Source organism: Bos indicus x Bos taurus, chromosome 19 (assembly GCF_003369695.1).
Source record: "Bos indicus x Bos taurus breed Angus x Brahman F1 hybrid chromosome 19, Bos_hybrid_MaternalHap_v2.0, whole genome shotgun sequence".
Classification (NCBI taxonomy): domain Eukaryota; kingdom Metazoa; phylum Chordata; class Mammalia; order Artiodactyla; family Bovidae; genus Bos; species Bos indicus x Bos taurus.
The window spans coordinates 41,246,576-41,266,352 of NC_040094.1; the positions used below are offsets into that span (position 1 = coordinate 41,246,576).

At 40.2% G+C, this 19,777-nt stretch overlaps 1 protein-coding gene across 2 annotated transcripts in view; it reads right to left on the reverse strand.

The window, feature by feature from the left end:
- IKZF3 (IKAROS family zinc finger 3) overlaps positions 1-19,777 on the reverse strand; it is a 93,521-nt gene that overhangs the window by 47,353 nt on the left and 26,391 nt on the right. For both annotated transcript variants that reach the window (XM_027517825.1, XM_027517826.1), the window contains exon 4: positions 18,252-18,353. In XM_027517825.1, the coding sequence (XP_027373626.1) occupies positions 18,252-18,353 (102 nt within the window). The remainder of the gene's footprint in view (positions 1-18,251; positions 18,354-19,777) is intronic.

Genomic DNA, 19,777 nt, shown 5'->3' on the forward strand with positions numbered 1-19,777 from the left:
TAAGATAACCCCTGCATCCCATGAGCAGCAGGTCTTGATCTGGGCTTGAGAGATGTAATATTTTGATAAAAAACGGCACTTCCTTTTGAAGCATGTACTTGCGTGTGCTGAGCAGTACCGCTGGAACCTCAGTGAGCGCCTAGGCGAGACTGACTCGGTCTCTCCCAGCTCCCTCCAGCCATAGACCCCTCCTTCACACATCTAAATGTAGCAGTAATTAGCATCCATAGGCCACAAATGTGGCTTGTCTTTTTTTTTCCCTCTTTCAGAAGCATCAAAATAGTTTGTATTTCTCATGAGTGCGAAAAAGTTGTACATCTCAAAAGATATTGAGACTCTGACATGGAAAACTACTGAGGACGGGAGCTCTAGCTCCTAAGGGGAGGAGAATGATTTGTTTTCAGCAAACTTTCTAACTTAAGTTCTTATCTTTGACCTAAGCATAGCATCACCACAGAGAAAATTTAAGGCCTTTCAAAAAATGATCAGATTCAAGTTTTCTCATGGAATCAGTCACGATCCTAACTCTTACATAAAGGAATAATTAAATAAATACACTACTTGATCATTGCTGCTGCTGCTAAGTCGCATCAGTCGTGTCCGACTCTGTGCGAGCCCAGAGACGGCAGCCCACAGGCTCCCCAGTCTCTGGGATTCTCCAGGCAAGAACACTGGAGTGGACTGCCATATCATTACTGTATAATTATTTAAAAAGAAATCTATTTCACAACGAGAACCAGGTATACCCAATATTTGGTCCTAAAGACTCTGAAGATGAAGAGTGTACCCCCAAAGTTCATGTCTGTCAGAAATTTCAGAACGTGACTTTATTAGAAACTGGGTCATTATAGGTGTAATTAGTTAAGAGGAGGTCACACTGGATGGGCCTTTAACCCAATGACTAGTGTTCTTGTAAGTAGAAGGGAAGACACACACCAATACACTCAGAGACGGCCCTGCGATGATTAAATTGGAGTTGTGCTGGTACAAGCCAAGCAACACCCAGGATTGCTGGGAGTCACCAGAAGCTAGAAAGAGGCAAGGAAGGATTCTTTTCTAGAGCCTTTTAGAGGGACCATGGTGGTGCTAACACTTTCATTTAGAACGTCTAGCTTCCAGAACTATTAGAGAGTAAATTTCTGCTGTTTAAGCCACCCGGTTTGTGGTAATTTGTTATAGAAGCCCTAGGAAACTAATACGAAGGGTAAATGTGCCACTTAAGCAGAGTAAACAGCCGAAGCTGATGGATATTGAGATACACTGTGTACTTTTTGCCCAGTAGCAGCTCAAGAACAAACTGCTAGCCTAAGTAGAAAGAGATGGTGGTTGTTAGGGGAATGCTGAAAAATGGAGGCCAGTAGTATATTAAATGCAGGGTACTGGTAGCCAAATTTATATTCCCTAATTATTCAAAGAAGAAAAGCAATGCCATCCACATATTCAAAAACTCAAAACATACAGATGATGGAATTTTCCCTTCACTATTCTAAGTGGGAAATGGCAAGGGATAGGGATTCAATTTCAGAGGAAGAAGGACTGAAACAAAAAGCTATGAGGTTCTATGTCAGACATTCTTCCTTTAACTGTATTTCTTTTTCACAGGGCCCTGCTGGGATGACATCCCACCATTTGATGTGTCGTCTCTACCTAGTTATATCCTAGGTACACCACCATTAAAACACATTTTACCTCTAACCCTGATCTCCAGAGGCTTTATTTTATTCTTCTGTGATCACAGGCCAGATACAAACAATAAGAATATTTTCTCTTGTGATATATTATGATTGCTTTAATTTCTACTTTTGACATTATAATATCTCAATGACATTTTCAATCCAATAGGAAAGCCCCAATATCCTCTGTATTCAGTGAAGTTCCTATGATACTCCCAGCAATCATCCGGTGCTAAACAAAAATAAAGACCTGGGGAACCCTTGGTTATTTCTTACTGCTCAAGATCAGTTTGACTCAGGGGAGTTCAGGGGAGAACGGATCCATGTATATGTATGGCTGAGTCCCCTCACTGTTCACCGGAAACTATCACAACCATTATTTGTTAATCAGCTATACCCCAAAGTAAAAAAAAAAATCAGTCTGACAACAGTTGGAGTTGGTCACCACTAAGAAGAGAAAAAATTGTTCACAGGAGTCAATGACTAGGCTGGAAAACTCTCAATCTTTTCAAAAATCCAGGTGGATTATATTACTTCCTGCTGCTGCTGCTGCTGCTAAGTCGCTTCAGTCGTGTCCGACTCTGTGCGACTGCATAGACAGCAGCCCACCAGGCTCCCTCATCCCTGGGATTCTCCAGGCAAGAACACTGGAGTAGGTTGCCATTTCCTTCTCCAATGCATCAAAGTGAAATGTGAAAGTGAAGTTGCTCAATCGCATCCAACTCTCAGTGACCCCATGGACTGCAGCCTTCCAGGCTCCTCCGTCCATGGGATTTTCCAGGCAAGAGTACTGGAGTGGGGTGCCATTGCCTTCTCCGATATCACTTCCTAGATGAGTATTTTTGAAAAGATGTAAATGTGGGCCACGAGGGTTGTTTTTTTTCTCAAAAAGTTTATAATGTAATGGGGTGAAAATTTGTCATGCACAAACAAATCCAGATAGAGTACAATAAGGCTTAAATAAATAGTAATTAAACACACACCCAAACGTCAACTCTAAGACCATACTTGAGGAGGCAGGGCTTGGCACAGTACAAGAAGGCCTCATGGAGGAAATAAACTTGAATTGATTTAAATATCTCTAGTGCTTCAGTCTACTAGATTTACATTTTCAGGAAGAAAGGAGGAACCAACTGAGTGCTAGACACAACACTGAATCCACAAATGGTTTTATTTGTGACCAACTGGCTTATATAAACTGTAGTGGCATAAAGCTATACCCACAGTACATGTGCGTGATAAACAGAGCTGTTAGTGATGTATATTTTTCAAATTCAAAAAATAATCCCGTTAGACCCCAACTGATGCCTTTTTGGTATGGTTACATGAACCCTGTTCCTTTCAAGAACAATAGCTTTCTTAAGCTATCACACAATACATGCATACTCTAGGCCAAGAGTCAAGAAACTATGGCCTGCAGGCCAAATCTGACCCACTCAGTGCCTGACTTTATAAGTAAATTTCTTGAAGGCCATGCACATTCAATTCTGCACCTGCTACAGTTGCTTTACATTACAACAGCAGAGTTGAGAAGCTGCAAAACTGTGTTGCCCACAAAGTCTGAGATATTTACTACCTGGCCCTTTACAGAAAAAAAAATTGCCTAGGGAAACAAGTATGGGAAACAAGTAAACATAAGTTAAATGTTTACACCTTTTAAAAGTTTTTTTTCCCAAATATTTTATTTTGTTTCTCAAACAACAATACTAGTTGGGTAAAGCCTTTTCCCTCTAAAAATTTAGTCGGTCTTTCCACAAGAGAAAAATAAAGTAAGTGTTTCTAATTTTTCTATAAAATAATTTTCTAAGAGTTGGAAAATTAGAAAGAGGCACATGACACATTTAAATATGTACATTAAACATGATTACAATTATTCTGAATTTAAAACATTCCAAGATTGGTCTGGTCTCAGTGTCTAAAACTTTTCGGAGGACATTAAAATACACTTCCACAAACTTAAATAAATTAAGATCCTCTAAAGCATACTTTTAAAATAATCATTATTACCATGCGGGATCTTAGTTCCTTGATTGAACCCATGCTTCCTGCAATGGAAGTCTGGAGTCTTAACCACTGGGCCATCAGGGAGGTACTCCTAATTCCCTTTAAAAATATAATCCTAACTCTAGTCTTAATGTTTCTCGACGCTAAATATGGGGCTTCCCTGGTTGCTCAGACAGTAAAGAATCTGCCTGTGATATGGGACACCTGGGTTCAATCCCTGGGTCAGGAAGATCCCCTGGAGGAGGGCGTATTCAACCCATGGTGAATATGGCAGAAGTGCCTTAATATACCGATATATTAAGATTCATTACTATATATCTTTTCTCAGGCAATGTTACTTTTCAATTCTGTTATTTCATATTTTAGCATGTATAATTTGTATATACTGATCATATGGTATCTTTTCAAAAAGCAGACACCTGGTAACAATCTTTCCCAAGGTATATGACCCCGATCAAGTGCCGGCATTATGTTACATTACAGTACAGTAGTCTGCTTAATCATGAAATGATGAATTAATCTTTCAATGCTAAAGGTAGCCTATTCACTTCTAAATTGGACTTAACTGTTTCTTCTCTTTCTCAAATTATTCAGAATGATTGATAATATCTTCTAGTCTTTACCAAGAACCACATGACACTCCCAGGCCCCTAACAAGTGAGAAAAATAGACAGATATTCCAGTAATCCACTGACACGTAGCTGGAGATGACAGCAGTTGGAGATGACCCTTAGAAGCACTTCTTGATCAGGGTCATAAAGGTGTTGCATGGACTCCTCGAGAAGTGCTACACCACATGGCTTTTAATAATATTTGTTTTAAATTCCTGTAGTTGAACAGAGTTATTTGGTTTCTTCTTTACATTTCAATATTTAATCTTTTCCCCTCAACTATCTGAAAACATAAAACTCAAAGGCTACTTCTGAACCCAGAGCATATTCTAACATAAATTGTAAATTCCCAGACTGAAAGTAGTATAGGGATAGCCATTTCAACCCTAGACTTCATGGTGTTATCCACCAGACCTCAGAAACCCTAACTTGGAAAAATGCAAGCCAATGACATGGTTATCATTTGCCTTATTCTGAATGTGACTCCATGGTTGTCACCTTCAGAAAGTTGCACAAAGTTGGTAGAACACCATATGCCTTTCCTCAGCACAAATGACCACATCCTGTGCCAGGCAGCAATTTTCAGTCTCTGTGGTTAAGAACTGGTACAAATTAATGTATAGTTAGGCAGAGCTGGAATGTTAGTTGAAGCTGTGATTTGAGTCTCAGAAGTTTTAGATATAGACCTTCATTTCTGGGGCCTTAAGAAGCTAAGACAAAAGAAGATGATTCAGAGAAACAATTTTTGTCTTTTTCTTTTCTTCCTTTAAGGAAAAAGTGTGTGTGTATGCGTGTGTGTATTTTTAACCGAACAAATGTTTACTGCACATCTACTCCCAAGTACTATTCTAGGTACTGCAAATACCTAGAGCAAAAAAGAAAACTCAAGATCCTAGCTCATGAAGGGTGGAAAAAGAGACACAATAAACAAATAAAACTCCAAAACTATCCATTGCAAAGTGCCACGCAGAGAATTAAAATAGGCTACTGTGTTAAAATAACTGGGTTGTCAAGGAAAGTCTCTCTGAAGAAATGTCATTAAGATGAGATCTGAGTGATATTCACAAAGCAGTACTGATAATATTTATCAACATAAATATTAATACAAAATGCTTACAATGCTAACATAAATATAGTGCTCAAAAGTCACAAAAACAGTCTGGAAGTATTTCATATGCTAATACAGACTATATTTGAGTGGTAGATCAGAAGTCGATTTTTCTTTTTTCTATTTCTATGAACTTTCTGAACTGTGGTAAAACACAAAAATACATTTAGTCTTTGTCCCCAATTCCTTACTCAGAGTTCCTAAAACCCTTGAAATTTCCTGAGTGATAGGAGCATCTTTTGCTATTCATAACAAGCTCCTTTCAATCATACCTGAACTTGTGCTACTGAGGTAACTTGGGGTGCAGCCCCCAGATAGCCTCAGGATGGGTTCGTCACCAGAAACACCAAGTGATTAGAGGACTGGAATTTTCAGTGCCACCAACCAACCTCCAGAAAGGGAACTGGAGATTGAGCTCTATAAATACTTTTGAACGGTAAGATTCAGAGAGCATCTGGTGAGGACACCAAACTGCTGAGAAGGTGGTATGCCCAGGGAGGGCATGGAAGCTTTGCACCCCACCCCACCCCCCATCCCATAGCTTGTCCTATGCACCTCTTCCATTTGCTGTTCCTGAGTTGTGTCCTTGATGATAAACCAGTAATAATATGTAAAGTGCTTTCCTAAATTCTGAGTCATTCTAGCAAATTATCAAACCTGGGAGTGGGGGGGGGGGCGGGCAGAGTTGTGGGAAATCCTAAATCTGTAGTCAAACTGGACAAAAGTGCAGGTAACCTGGGGACCTGGTACTTTCAACTGGTGTTTGAAGTGAGGGTAGTCTTGTAGGACTGAGCCCTTAACCTGTGGGTTCTGTGCTAACTCCAGAAGTTAGTATCAGAATTGAATTGATGTCTGGAGAATCAGTTGTTGGTGTTGGAAAACATCCTAGAATAGGTGTCAGGAGTGGGATTTGCTAGAACAGTCCTTGTTCATAGAACATATAGTTTGGGAAGAAAAAGAGGGGAATGAAGAACCTCTGATTCTTGGCCACATGGTCACCCATGTTACAGAGCAGCAGTTATGCTAGGATCAGTTACTATAAAGTAAAATTGCTGCTACTGCTAAGTTGCTTCAGTCATGTCTGACGCTGTGCGACCCCATAGATGGCAGCCCACCAGGCTCCCCTATCCCTGGGATTCTCCAGGCAAGAACACTGGAGTGGGTTGCCATTTCCTTCTCCAATGCATGAAAGTGAAAAGCGAAAGTGAAGTCGCTCAGTCGTGTCCGACTCTAGCAACCCCATGGACTGCAGCCTACCAGGCCCCTCTGTCCATGGGATTTTCTAGGCAAAAGTACTGGAGTGGGGTGCCATTGCCTTCTCCAATGGCAATGGAGAAGTAAAATTACCCAGAGTATTCAGAGATGGGTCCAACTCTTAGGAAGCTGATTCACTGGATATGTGCAGAAATGCAAACTGATAAGAAAAAAGTGAAATGCATAATTCCTTGGTCACTGTTATTGGCAAGAGCTGAAATGAAGAGAGTTCTGGGTCAGACCTTGAGGACTGATCAAGCTCAGATTTCAGTTGGATTCTGCTTCAGATACAAGGCTCAAAGTTTCCCCTAAAAAGAAAAACTATGCAGAAATGGCAGAGAGTACCTCTAAGAAGGTACTTCATGTGGTAGGAAGGCAAAACCAAGAAACTACTGAAACCAGGGGGTAGAATGTGAAAGAGTTGTCTTATTTTGTGAATCAGTACCATCAGTTTCCTGGAGAACTTTTAGTAAAACAGATTGTGAGAGTGACTAATTTAGGGGCACTGTCTTTAGTTCTGAATGCTATAGAGTGGAAGAGCATGTCTGGGTTGATAAAGGACCCACTGCTCACTATGAAACAACTGCAGGTGGTTAAGACCCAGCCAGACACACAGCATGTTTTCCATGAGGAAATGGTCAGCTTGATGGACTGGATAAAAGCCACCATAAGGTCTGCTTACGCTGAGAAAGAGGACCATCCAACTCCCTCTGTAAGTGCCAAGTAGAACAACCCAGATGAAGCAGCTGATATGTTTCATATGTAAGCCAGATGACACTGACTTTATGACAACCAAGATAGTCACTCACTGAATATGCCTATTACCGAGGTCATAGTAAATGCTATTGGTTAAGGGGGTGTTCTGATTGATTTCAAACATATACAGCAGTAAGTGGCAGCTTGCAGCAAGTAGCAGTAAGCAGCAGCTAGAAGCAAGGTCTTAGTTTCCCAGACTGGGAGTCCTAACCACTGGACCACAGGGGTCAGCAGTTAGGGTCTGAGTCCCTAGTCTTTGTCTGCCTAGTCAAGAACAAATTCAGGTGAGGAGGTAGAAGGTGAAGAGTAAAGTAATAAGTTTATTAAAAAGGAAAGTACATGCAGAAAGGCACACAGGTGAACTCAGAGAGAGAATCACACCTTTGGGAAGTTTAAATTCTTTATAAGGGGGCAGTTTTTCAGGTCTTTGTCTTCCCTTAGGCCAATCATCTTTTTTTGTCCCCTCCCACCAGCCCACCAGTTAATTTGTCTCAGGACTCTCCCCTGAGGTGTGCAAACACCCTTAGCCAAGAAGAATCTTGAAGTGAAGGCTTCTTGGAAAAGCAAGACTCATTATGGCTTGGCATTAACCCCTGATTTTTGACCCCAAGGAGCCTTTCTGAGCATGTATAGTGTCTTCGTTGTCCCAAAGTGTGGGGGCGGCAGGGGGGTCTGAGATCCTTTACTCTTTCACCCAAACAGGGTTTTGCCCCTCTTTGTCCTTGCCATGCCTATTATTTTAAGGTTTTTACAAGAGACGAAGACTGGCTATTTACCCTGTTTCTTCTGTTACTTGCATTTTGGAGGGCAAACAGGAGGCTGATTGTAAATGCCTTAACAATTTAAATGCCCACCTATCTCTTGTCTCAGGAAATGCAAACAGGAGGCTAATTGTAAGTATCCAGCCTGAAGCCCACTTCTTCCTGCCCCGTGAAATGCAAACAGGACGCCAGTTGTAAATGTCTAACCTGGAGCCCATGTATCTCCTAACTCATAAGCATGCACATGTTGTATATAGCATGGTAAAGTTACTGCAGCCACAGAAGGAGATGAGAATGAGGCCTGAAAGGAAGAAGTTTATTACATTCATATGATCCATAGAAGGGGTCACCACATAACAAACAGGGCCACAGGGGAAAGCGCCGGTGCCAGTCAGAATACAGAAAAGAGCAAGGAAAATCCTAGGCTAAGAGCCTTCATTGGACTTTCAGAGAAAAGGCAAGGCAGGCAGGATAAACAGTTAAGGACTGGTTGGTTTGAATAATTACAGCAGGCTTTGTGACAAGTGGTCTCTAGTTGTCTGGTACTTGGCCTTGGATTGATTTCAGGCAAGGGAAATATTAGTTGAGTTCATGAGATTTAGATAAGGAGATAGTACTTGGGGGGTACAGACTCAGGATTTGGTTGGTTTGTATATGAAAAACATGCTCCTGGCCAAGTCCTTTGCTATCTCTAACAGAAACAGAAGAGATTAAGAAGAGGTGGCAAGAATACACAGAAAAGTTATACAGAAAGTGTCTTAATAACTTGGATAACTACAATGGTGTGATCACTCATCTAGACCCAGACATTTTGGAGTGTGAAGTCAAGTGGGCCTTAGGAACTCCAGCTGAGCTATTTCAAATCCTAAAAGATGATGCTCTTAAAGTGCTACACTCAATATGTCAGCAAATTTGGAAAACTCAGCAGTGGCCACAGGACTGGGAAAGGTCAATTTTCATTCCAGTCCCAAAGAAGAACAATGCTAAAAAGTGTTCAAACTACCATACAGTTGCACTCATTTCATATGCTAGCAAGGTTATTCTCAAAATCCTTCAAGCTAGGCTTCATGAACCAAGAAATTCCAAATGTACAAGCTGGATTTAGAAAAGGCAGAGGAACCAGAGATTAAATTGCCAACGTCTGTTGGATCATAGAAAAAGCAAAAGAATTACAGAAAAACATCTACTTCTGCTTCATTGACTACACTAAAGCCCCTGACAGTGTGGATCACAAAAAACTGTGGAAAATTCTTAAAGAGATGGGAATACCAGACCACCTCACCTGGCTCCTGAGAAACCTGTATGCGAGTCATGAAGCAATAGTCAGAATCAGATATGGGAGAACTGACTGGTTCAAAACTGGGAAAGGAGTATGACAAGGCTGTATATTGTCACCTTGCTTATTTAACTTATATACAGAGTACATAATGTGAAATGCCAGGCTGGATGAAGCACAAGTTGGAATCAAGATTGCTGAGAGAACTATCAACAACCTCAGATATGTAGATGATAGCACTCCAATGGCCAAAAGTGAAGAGGAACTAGAGAGCCTCTCAATGAGGGTGAAAGAGGAGAGCAGAAAAAGTTGGCTTAAAACTCAACATTCAAAAAACTAGGATGAAGGCATCTTGTCCCATCACTTCATGGCAAATAGAAGGGGAAAAAGTGGAAGCAGTGGCAGATTTTATTTTCTTGGGCTCCAAAATCATTGTAGATGGTGATTGCAGCCATGAAATTAAAAGACACTTGCTCCTTGAAAGGAAAGCTATGACAAACCTAGACAGCATACTAGAAAGTAGAGACATCTCTTTGCTGACAAAGATCCACTAATTATTAGAGAAATGCATATCAAAATTACAATGAGGTTCCACTTCACACTGATCAGAATGGCCTTAATGAAAAAGTCTATAAATAATAAATGCTGGGGAGGGTGTGGAGAAAAGAGAACCCTCCAACACTGTTGGTGGGAACGTAAATTGGTGCAGTTACTATGGAAAACAGTAAGGAGGTTCCTCAAAAAACTAAAAATAGAGTTGTCATATAATCCAGCAATCCCACTCCTGGGCATATATCCAGACAAAACTATAGTTCAAAAAGATACGTGTGGCCCAGTGTTCACTGCAGCACTATCTACAACACCCAAGATATTGAAGCAACCTAAATATCCTTCTCCAGGGAATCCTCCCCACCCAGGAATCGAAGGGGAGGCAGATTCTTTACCACTGAATCACCAGCCTCAGACAAAAAACAGAATGAAATAATGCCATTTGAGGTAACATGGATAGACCTAGAGACTGTCATACTAAGTGAAGTAAGTCAGACAGGAAAAGACAAATATCATATGATATCACTTATATGTGGAATCTAACATATGACACAATGAACTTATTTATGAAATGGAAACAGACTCATAGACTTAGAAAACAAACTTATAGGTTACCAAAGGGGAAAGGAGCTGAGGGAGAAATAAATTAGGAATTTGGGATTAGCAGATACAAACTACTATATATAAAATAGATAAACATGCAAAACTGAATACCAGTCCATCTTATCTGTCTCCTGAGAAACCTGTATGTGGGTCAAGAAGCAACAGTTAGAACCCTGTATGGAATAACTGATTGGTTCAAGATTGAGAAAGGAGTTCAACAGGGCTGTCTGCTGTCACCCATTTGTTTAATCTATACGCTGAGCACATCATGAGAAATGCCAAGCTAGATGAGTTAAAAGCTGGAATCAAGATGGGTGGGAGCAACATCAACAACCTCAGATATGCAGATGATACCACTCTAATGGCAGAAAGTGAAGAGGAACTAAAGAGCCTCTTGATGAGGGTGAAGGAGGAGTGTGAAAGAGCCAGCTTAAAACTAAATATTAAGAAAACTAAAATCATGGTATCCAGCCCCATTACTTCATGCAAATAGAGGGGGAAAAGATGGAAGTAGTGACAAATGTCCTCTTCTTAGGCTCTAAAATCACTGAGGATGGTGACTGCAGCCATGAAATCAGAAGACATTAGCTTCTTGACAAAAAGCTATGACAAACCTAGACAGTCATTACTCTGTTGACAAAGGTCCATATTGTCAAGGCTATGGTCTTCCCAGTGGTCATGTACGGTTGTGAGAGCTGGACCATAAGGAAGGTGGAGTACCAGAGAATTGATGCCTTCAAACCGTGGTGCTAGAGAAGACTCCTGAGAGTCCCATGGACAGCAAGATCAAACCAGTTAAGCTTAAGGGAAATCAACCCTGAATACTTATTGGAAGGACTGATGCTGAAGCTGAAACTGCAGTATTTTGGTCATCTGATGCGATTTACAGTGGACTCATTGGGAAAGTCCCTGATGCTGGGAAAGATTCAGGGCAGAAGGAGAAGAGGGCGTCAGAGGATGAGATGGCTGTATGGCATCACCAATGCAATGCACATGAACTTAGGCAGGAGGTGGTGAGGGACAGAGAGGCCTAACGTGCTGCAGTCCATGGAGTTGCAAAGAGTCGGACATGACTGGGCGACTGAACAACATGTACACCTGAATCACTCTGCTGTATACCAGCAACTAACAGAACATTGTAAATCAACTATACTTCAATTAAAAAAAAAAATGAATATAAGGGTTAATGGATTAAGGTGAAAGTTTGGAGGAAAACTGGTATGTCCTAAGTGATTGCAACTCTTTTACCTGGATGTATTATGGGAATGGTTGCTGTGTCTGACCAGGGAACTCTTTTGTAGAACAGGAGGCATGAAAATCTATCCTTCAAGTAATATTAATTGGACATGCTAAATGAGGATGAATAAGATTGCCCAAGTCCACACAGGGTAGAAGAGAAGCTGGAGCACTGGCGTGGACAAACTCTATGCAATAGTTCTATGTGGAGCACAGACTGGGGCTTATGGCAAAAACCTGGGAGTGCTTCCTAGTGACAGCTATGGCGATGACAGAATAGAGAATTTCTACTTGAGGGGAAAGTAGTGGGCTTATATCAGACATTAATTGAAACTTCCCCAATGATTGCAGGACAAACAATAATCTCAGTATCTGAAATACCCATGGTATCTTAGATGGTATCAGAAAAATGTTCTAATGAGGAGGGCAATGCCCAGAAGAGTGCCACAAGAAAATGGAAATGGCTTACACAGGATTATGCTACAAGAGAATGCAAGCTGCAGATATAAGCAGGGAGCCTCTTTTCTATTAGGACTGACTTTGGAACTGTGTAAGGAGCTGCCAGATTCTATCATCACTTGGACAGTACCCTATAAACTGCTCTCTTTTTTTTTAAAGCTTTTTATTTTTTATTGGAGTATAGCCAATTAACAATGTTGTGATAGGTGGACAGTGAAGGGACTCAGTCATACATATACATGTATCCATTCTCCCCCAAACTCCCCTTCCATCCAACCTGCCCCATAACATTGAGCAGAGTTCCATGTGCTATACAGTAGGTCCCTGTTGGTTATCCATTTTAAATATAGCAGAGTATACATGTCCATCCCAAACTATCCCTTCCCAGCATCCTCTCCCTGCCCCAACCCCAGCAACCATTAATTTATTCTCTATGTCTGTGAGTCTCTTTCCCCTATAAACAGTTCTTGTGTTCAGTCACTCAGTTGTGTCTGACTCTTTGCAGCCCCCGCCAGGCTCTTCTGTTCAAGGAATTTTCCAGGCAAGAATACTGGAGTGGGTTGCCAATATCTACTCCAGGAGATGTTCCAGACCCAGGGACTGAACCCAAGTCTCTTATGTCTCCTGTATCATAAGATTCTTTACCACTGGTACCACTTGGGAAGCCCAAACAGCTCTTAACTGACCAACAAAGGTCTGCTTGATGTATGGATGGCAGTCTAAGGTAAATGGCCAATATCCTATTTGAAAGACCTTCTTCAATCTTCTGATTGAAGAAGGTAAAAACAAATCAGTTTGGTGGGATGAATTACATGCTGCTTTCCTAGCAGTGATGGAAGAATTGAACAATAATGAAAGCCTCTATGTTTTGGTTTTTACCTGACTAATGTGTGATGGTCAATGACCTGGCCATATTGATAGGCAGAAGGCGATAGAAATCTGGCCTATTAAAGGGATGCCCACATGGAGTAGAACCCTGCAGAAATCACTATGGAAACTGGAGAGTACATTAAAGCAGGACAGGTTGACGTTCAACAGAAGAATCTCCTTCCAGACTAGATGATGATCAGTCATCCAGTTTATATACTGGTATACTAGCTTGAGATGGCAACCTGGGTCCATGAAATGAGTAGACATTTGGGGACCAAAGTAGTGCAGAGGGCTGAATTTGGACATATTCCTTTTGCACTCTTTGAGGCTCAAAATGCCAACAAGAACTGTTCAGTATGCCAACAAGAGAAACAGAGGCTGCAGATGGCTATGGGGGGATTCCTCAGGGGGAAGACCCCACACATAGCTGGTAGGTGGATTACACTGAACCAATGTCAGTAGCCCCAGCAGGGCTACAAATGGGTTTTGACAGACTAGACATTGACTCTCTACTGAGTTTTGCTTACCTGGTGATAGAAGCAGAGTCCAAGTACTATAAAAGAATCGCAATAGAAGATATTGAACACATTTGGATCATCAAATCACATTTTATCAGAGAAAGGAACACACTTTACAGCTCATAATGCCAAATAATGAATAGTCAGAGAGATTCTTCTCGGAATAAGTTTCATAGAAAATTGGAACAAGCATTTGAAATACTCCTTGTTTAAAACAGGGGGAGATGGAGGCATGAGGGTTTGGTTAACGTGTTTTCAACAGTAAAAAAAAAAAAAAGATACAATCTGTTTGTAGGATATATATTAAATTTTAAGTTGACCTTAAAATGCATTCCAATATACATCAGGTGGTCACAGGACCAGGGATGCAACTACAAGTGCCAGAAACAGGCAAGAAATTGTAACTATAGTTTTACACCTTTATGTCAGGATTCCTAAAGGCCTGGCAGGGCAGGTAGTGCCTTCATTCTATTTGGCAAAATCAAGGTTAACACTTGAAAGTAGCTATTGCCCCGTGGTAAAAATAAATAGCCCAGTGGTTATGTAGCTAAGTAATTCTACCCTATATGACTAGAAAGGAACTGAAGGGGAAGCACTTACTACACTAGTATGTTGCCTGAAATCTAGAACAGCACAGTTGCTAAATCTAAAGTTCCTTCCAAATGTGGAAAAGTTTAGGTATAAATAAATGGAGAGAAGGAGGAACAATAGTTCAGGGTAAAGGAATGAATCAATGGGCTATGCAAATGAAGGAAATCTAATATCATATTACAATCTCAACAGAGGCTCAGAGCAAGGGAATAATACCATCTTTTAGCTCAATTATGGGCTTCCCTGGTGGCTCAGAAAGTAAAGAATCCACCTGCAATGCGGGACAGCAGGGTTCAGCTCCTGGTTTGGGAAGATCCCCTGGAGAAGGTAACTCCAGTATTCTAGCCTGGAGAATTCCATGGACAGAGGAGCCTGGCAGGCTACAGACCATGGGGTCATAAACAGTCGGACGCAACTAAGCAACTTTCACTTTAGCTCAATTACACCAGATGCTTGAAAAGATGAAACCATGTATTGCTGAGACTACTTGTGGCTTTGGAACTTGACAAGATCAAACGGAAGCACACAAATCTGAGTGGTCTCACCCTTGAAGACATTTTCATATGATATGATGATGGACTAGAGTAATTAATGACTGAATGTGACTCTAGTGATGTACCAGTATCTTTTGACTTATATGATGCTTTTGCTATAAGAGATTAGTGGTCAGAGACAAAATATACATTTGGTCTCTGTCCCAGGTTCCTGGTATGAAGTTCCTAGTTCAGTAAGTCACTCAGTCGTGTCTGTCTCTTTGCGACCCCTGGACTGCAGCACACCGGGCCTCCCTGTCCATCACCAACTCCCAGAGTTTACTCAAACTCATGTCCATTGAGTCGGTGATGCCATCCAACCATCTCGTCCTCTGTCATCCCCTTCTCCTCCCGGCTTCAATCTTTCCCAGCATCAGGGTCTTTTCAAATGAGTCAGTTCTTCCCATCAGGTGGCCTAAGTATTGGAATTTCAGCTTCAGCATCAGTCCTTCTAATAAATATTCAGGACTGATTTCCTTTAGGATGGGTTGGTTGGATCTCCTACCTGTCCAAGGGACTCTCAAGAGTCTTCTCCAGCACCACAGTTCAAAAGCATCAATTCTTCGGTGCTCAACTTTCTTTATAGTCCAACTCTCACATCTGTACATGACTACTGGAAAACCATAGCTTTGACTAGATGGACCTTTGTTGGCAAAGTAATGTCTCTGCTTTTTAATAGGCAGTCTAGGTTGGTCATAACTTTTCTTTCAAGGAGCAAGCGTCTTTTAATTTCATGGCTGCAATCACCATCTGTAGTGATTTTGGAGCCCCCGAAAATAAATTCTCTCTCACTGTTTCCATTGTTTCCCCATCTATTTGAAGTTCCTAAAACCCTTGGAATTCCCTGAGTGATAAGAATGTCTTTTGTTATTCATAACAAGCCCCTTTCAATAATACCTGAGTTTATGCTACTGAAGTAACTTAGGTTGCAGCCCCTAAATAGCCTAGGTCACCTGAAACACCAAGTGATTAGAGGACTGGAACTTTCAGCGTCACGCACCAACCTCCAGGAGGGGAACTGGAGATTGAGCTCTATAATACTTTTGAACCGTAAGATTCAAAGAGTGTCTGGTGATGACATCAAGCTGCTGAGAGTGTGGTTGGCCCAGAGAGGGCATGGAAGTTTTGCACTCCCCACCCCACAGCTTGCCCTATGTACCTCTTCCATTTGGCTATTCCTGAGTTGCATTCTTTATGATAAACCAGTAATAGTATGTAAAGGGTTTTCCTAAGTTCTGTGAGTCATTCTAGCAAACGATCAAACCTGAAGGGAGGGTGGTGTGGGAAATCCTAAATTTGTAGTCAAGTTAGACAGAAGGGCAGGTAACCTGGGGACCTGGAACTTTCAACTGAAGTCTGAGTGAGGGCAGTCTTGTGGCTGAGTTCTATGAGTTCTGTAATAATTCTAGAAATTAGCATAAGAATTGAATTGAATTGTTGGATGCCCAGTTGGTATCTAGAGAACTGGTGGAAAACATCCTAAACAAACTTTCTATCATGAATATGTATTACTTTAATAACAGAAAAGAGTAAAATAAACATGTTATTTTAAAAAATGAAATATGAAAAGACAACCAACAGAATGGGAAAAAATATTTGCAAAGTGACCAACAAGAGATTAATCTCCAAAATATACAAATAGCTCATGCAGCTCAATATCAAAAAAGCAATCAATTGAATCAAAATAAGAGCTAAAGATCTAAATAGACATTTCTCCAAAGAAGACATACAGATGACCAAAAAAGCACATGAAGAGATGCTCAACATCACTGATTATTAGAGAAACACAAATCAAAACTACAATAAGGTACCACCTCACACTGGTCAGAATGGCCATCATCAAAAAACTTACAAACAATAAATGCTATAGAGAGTGTGGAAAAAAGGAATACCTCTTATGCTATTGGTGGGAATATAAATTGGTACAGTCACTACGGAAAAGAGTATGAAAGTTCCTCAAAAAAACAAAAAATATAGTTACCATATGATATAGCAATCTCATTCCTGGGCATATACTCAGAGAAAACCATAAATTGTAAAGATACACGAAACCCAATGTTCATTGCAGCACTATTTACAATAGTCAGGACATGGAAGCAAGCTAAATGACCATCACAGATGAATGAATAAAGAAGATATGGTGCATATATACAATGGAATATTACTCAGCCATAAAAAGGAATGAAATAATGCCATTTGCAACAACATGGATGGACCTAGAGATTGTCATACTGAGTGAAATAAGTCAGATACAAAGACAAATATCATATGATATCACTTATTGTAGAATCTTTAAAAATGTTACAAGTGAATTTATTTACAAATCAGAAATAGAGTCACAAACATAGAAAACAAACTTATGGTTACTGAGCGGGAAGGAGGGGAGGGATAAACCGGGAGATTGAGATTTACATATGCATACTACTATATATATAAAATAGATGACTAATAAGAACCTACTGTTAGCACAGGGAACTCTACTAAATACTCTGTAATGACTTATATGGGAAAAGAATCTAAAAGAGTAGATATATATTTATATTTAACTGATTCACTTTTCTGTACAGTAGAAACTAACACTTGGCACCCCACTCCTGTACTCTTGCCTGGAAAATCCCCTGGACGGAGGAGCCTGGTAGGCTGCAGTCTATGGGGTCACTAAGAGTCGGACATGACTGAGCGACTTCACTTTCACTTTTCACTTTCATGCACTGGAGAAGGAAATGGCAACCCACTCCAGTGTTCTTGCCTGGAGAATCCCAGGGACGGGAGAGCCTGGTGGGCTGCTGTCTGTGGGGTAGCACAGAGTCGGACACGACTGCAGTGACTTAGCAGCAGTAGCAGCAGAAACTAACACAGCATTGTAAATTAACTATACCCCAATAAAAGTTTTTTTTTTTTTTAATTTATTTTAATTGGAGGCTAATACTTTACAATATTGTGGTGGTTTTTGCCATACATTCACATGAGTCAGCCATGGGTGTATATGTGTTCCCCATCCTGACCCTCCCTCCCACCTCCCTCCCCATCCCATCCCTCAGGGTCATCCCAGTGCACCAGCCCTGAGCACCCTGTCTCATTCATCAAACCTAGACTGGCAATCTATTTCACATATGATAATATACATGTTTCAATGCTATTCTCTCAAATCATCCCACCTTCGCCTCTCCCACAGAGTCTAAAAGCCTGTTTTTCACATCTGTGTCTCTTTTGCTGTTATACCCCAATAAAAGTAATTTAAAAAATTTTTTATGAAGTTATTATAGCTTGAACACTTAAATTCTCAAAATCTGCTGATATCCTACAGCAAATTATTAAATGCAAATATTTGTAAAGTGAATAAAACTGAATTCCTCCCAACTCAATCCACATATATAAGTTTTCCTGATTTCTTCTCCATACTGAGCCTCAACCGTCTCTTTAGTTCTGGTCTGTATACTATGGCTCACCTCCTATGTCTTCATCCTCATTGGCTGGGCCTTCTGTACCATCCACATTTTCTGTTTCATGAGCTTTGGTTAAATCGTAGTCATTCAAAAGCTCTGAACCTTCTAGAAGATAAAAAGAATTTTAACTATGAAGTAATTTGAAAGGATTTTTATAAACCTGTTTCAGCTTTATCCAATCCCTAAGTAATAGACAATATCCTTTCACATACACCCAAGCAAGATATATGTGACATTTTAGAAATATGTCCAAGGTTTATTTGCCTTTCAATTAGACATCATTTTCTTGAATAGTTCTTTCACCTTAAATTCCACTCAAGTTCCTTCTGGATAGAAATTCTCTCTCCTTTGGTGTATTTCAGGATATTCAGTAAGATGTTAAGACCAAGAATATTAACATATAGTGATGAGAAATATTGAGCCTGAGACTACTGGCAAAATTCAATTTGGGAAAGATGCTTTCCCGAGAGGAAGCCTATAAGCTTCTGAACACCAAATTCTATTTTCCCTTTCTGTTCACATTATAAATATGATTTTGTGGAAAGCATACTAGCCCCCAAATTCTTTTATTTCTTCAAACATTTACTAAATGTTGACAAGGCTACAGATATGAATAGGTCATAATTTCTGTATTCAAAGAGCTGATAATTTACAGATGTAGATAAAACAAACCCACAAATACAATGCAAGATTCAGACAAGAGATAAGTCTAAAATGTAGACTTGGACAAGAGATTAAGGGAAATACAAAGTGCTATGGGAGTTTCTAAGTAAAAGGCAGTAGATATGATAAAAAGCATGGTTAAATAAACAACAAACTTGCTAATAATTAAGTTTAACAAAGACACAATTTTTTACAATAAATATCGAAAATACTAGAAGTAAGGAAGAAGGCATGACATAGCTAGAATTTTTTCACATATAAGCATGGTAGCTTAATAAAAAAATGATAACAAAAGAAATGAACAGAAAAGACCCACTTGCCATCAAACTCCTTCCCAAGAGTCAATAAAATATTTGCTGAGAACCTATTACATGCAACAAATAGTCAAAAACACTGAACCCTGCAGCACTAAGGAGCTGAAACAGGAGAGGTGATGGAAATTGCAGTGGCTTCCTTTCTGCCGCAAGCATGACTGAACACGGGGAACAGGACATTTTACTGGAATATAGGAGTAAAATGGAAACGTATCACACAAGATACATGACGAAGAGGTCCTGAAAATGCAGTCGTCATGGATTCAGGTGAAGTTTCTCATTTCTGCATATCATATACTCTTAGACACTAAGACACTGCTCTAAACAACAGTTTTCTTTTCTCAAGCCTGAAATGATAGATTCACAGAGCCCTGTATATGAACAACTGATATGAGGTACATGTTCAATTAAAACATAAGGTTACAACTCAGAGTAAAATAAAGACACCTGTGTGGTAAATTTTGTAATATAGCAAAAGCTTTGATTCAAACAAAGTGAGTATATCAATAGAGAAACACAGAATTTATTTTTAGGAAATAGATTATTTTAAGT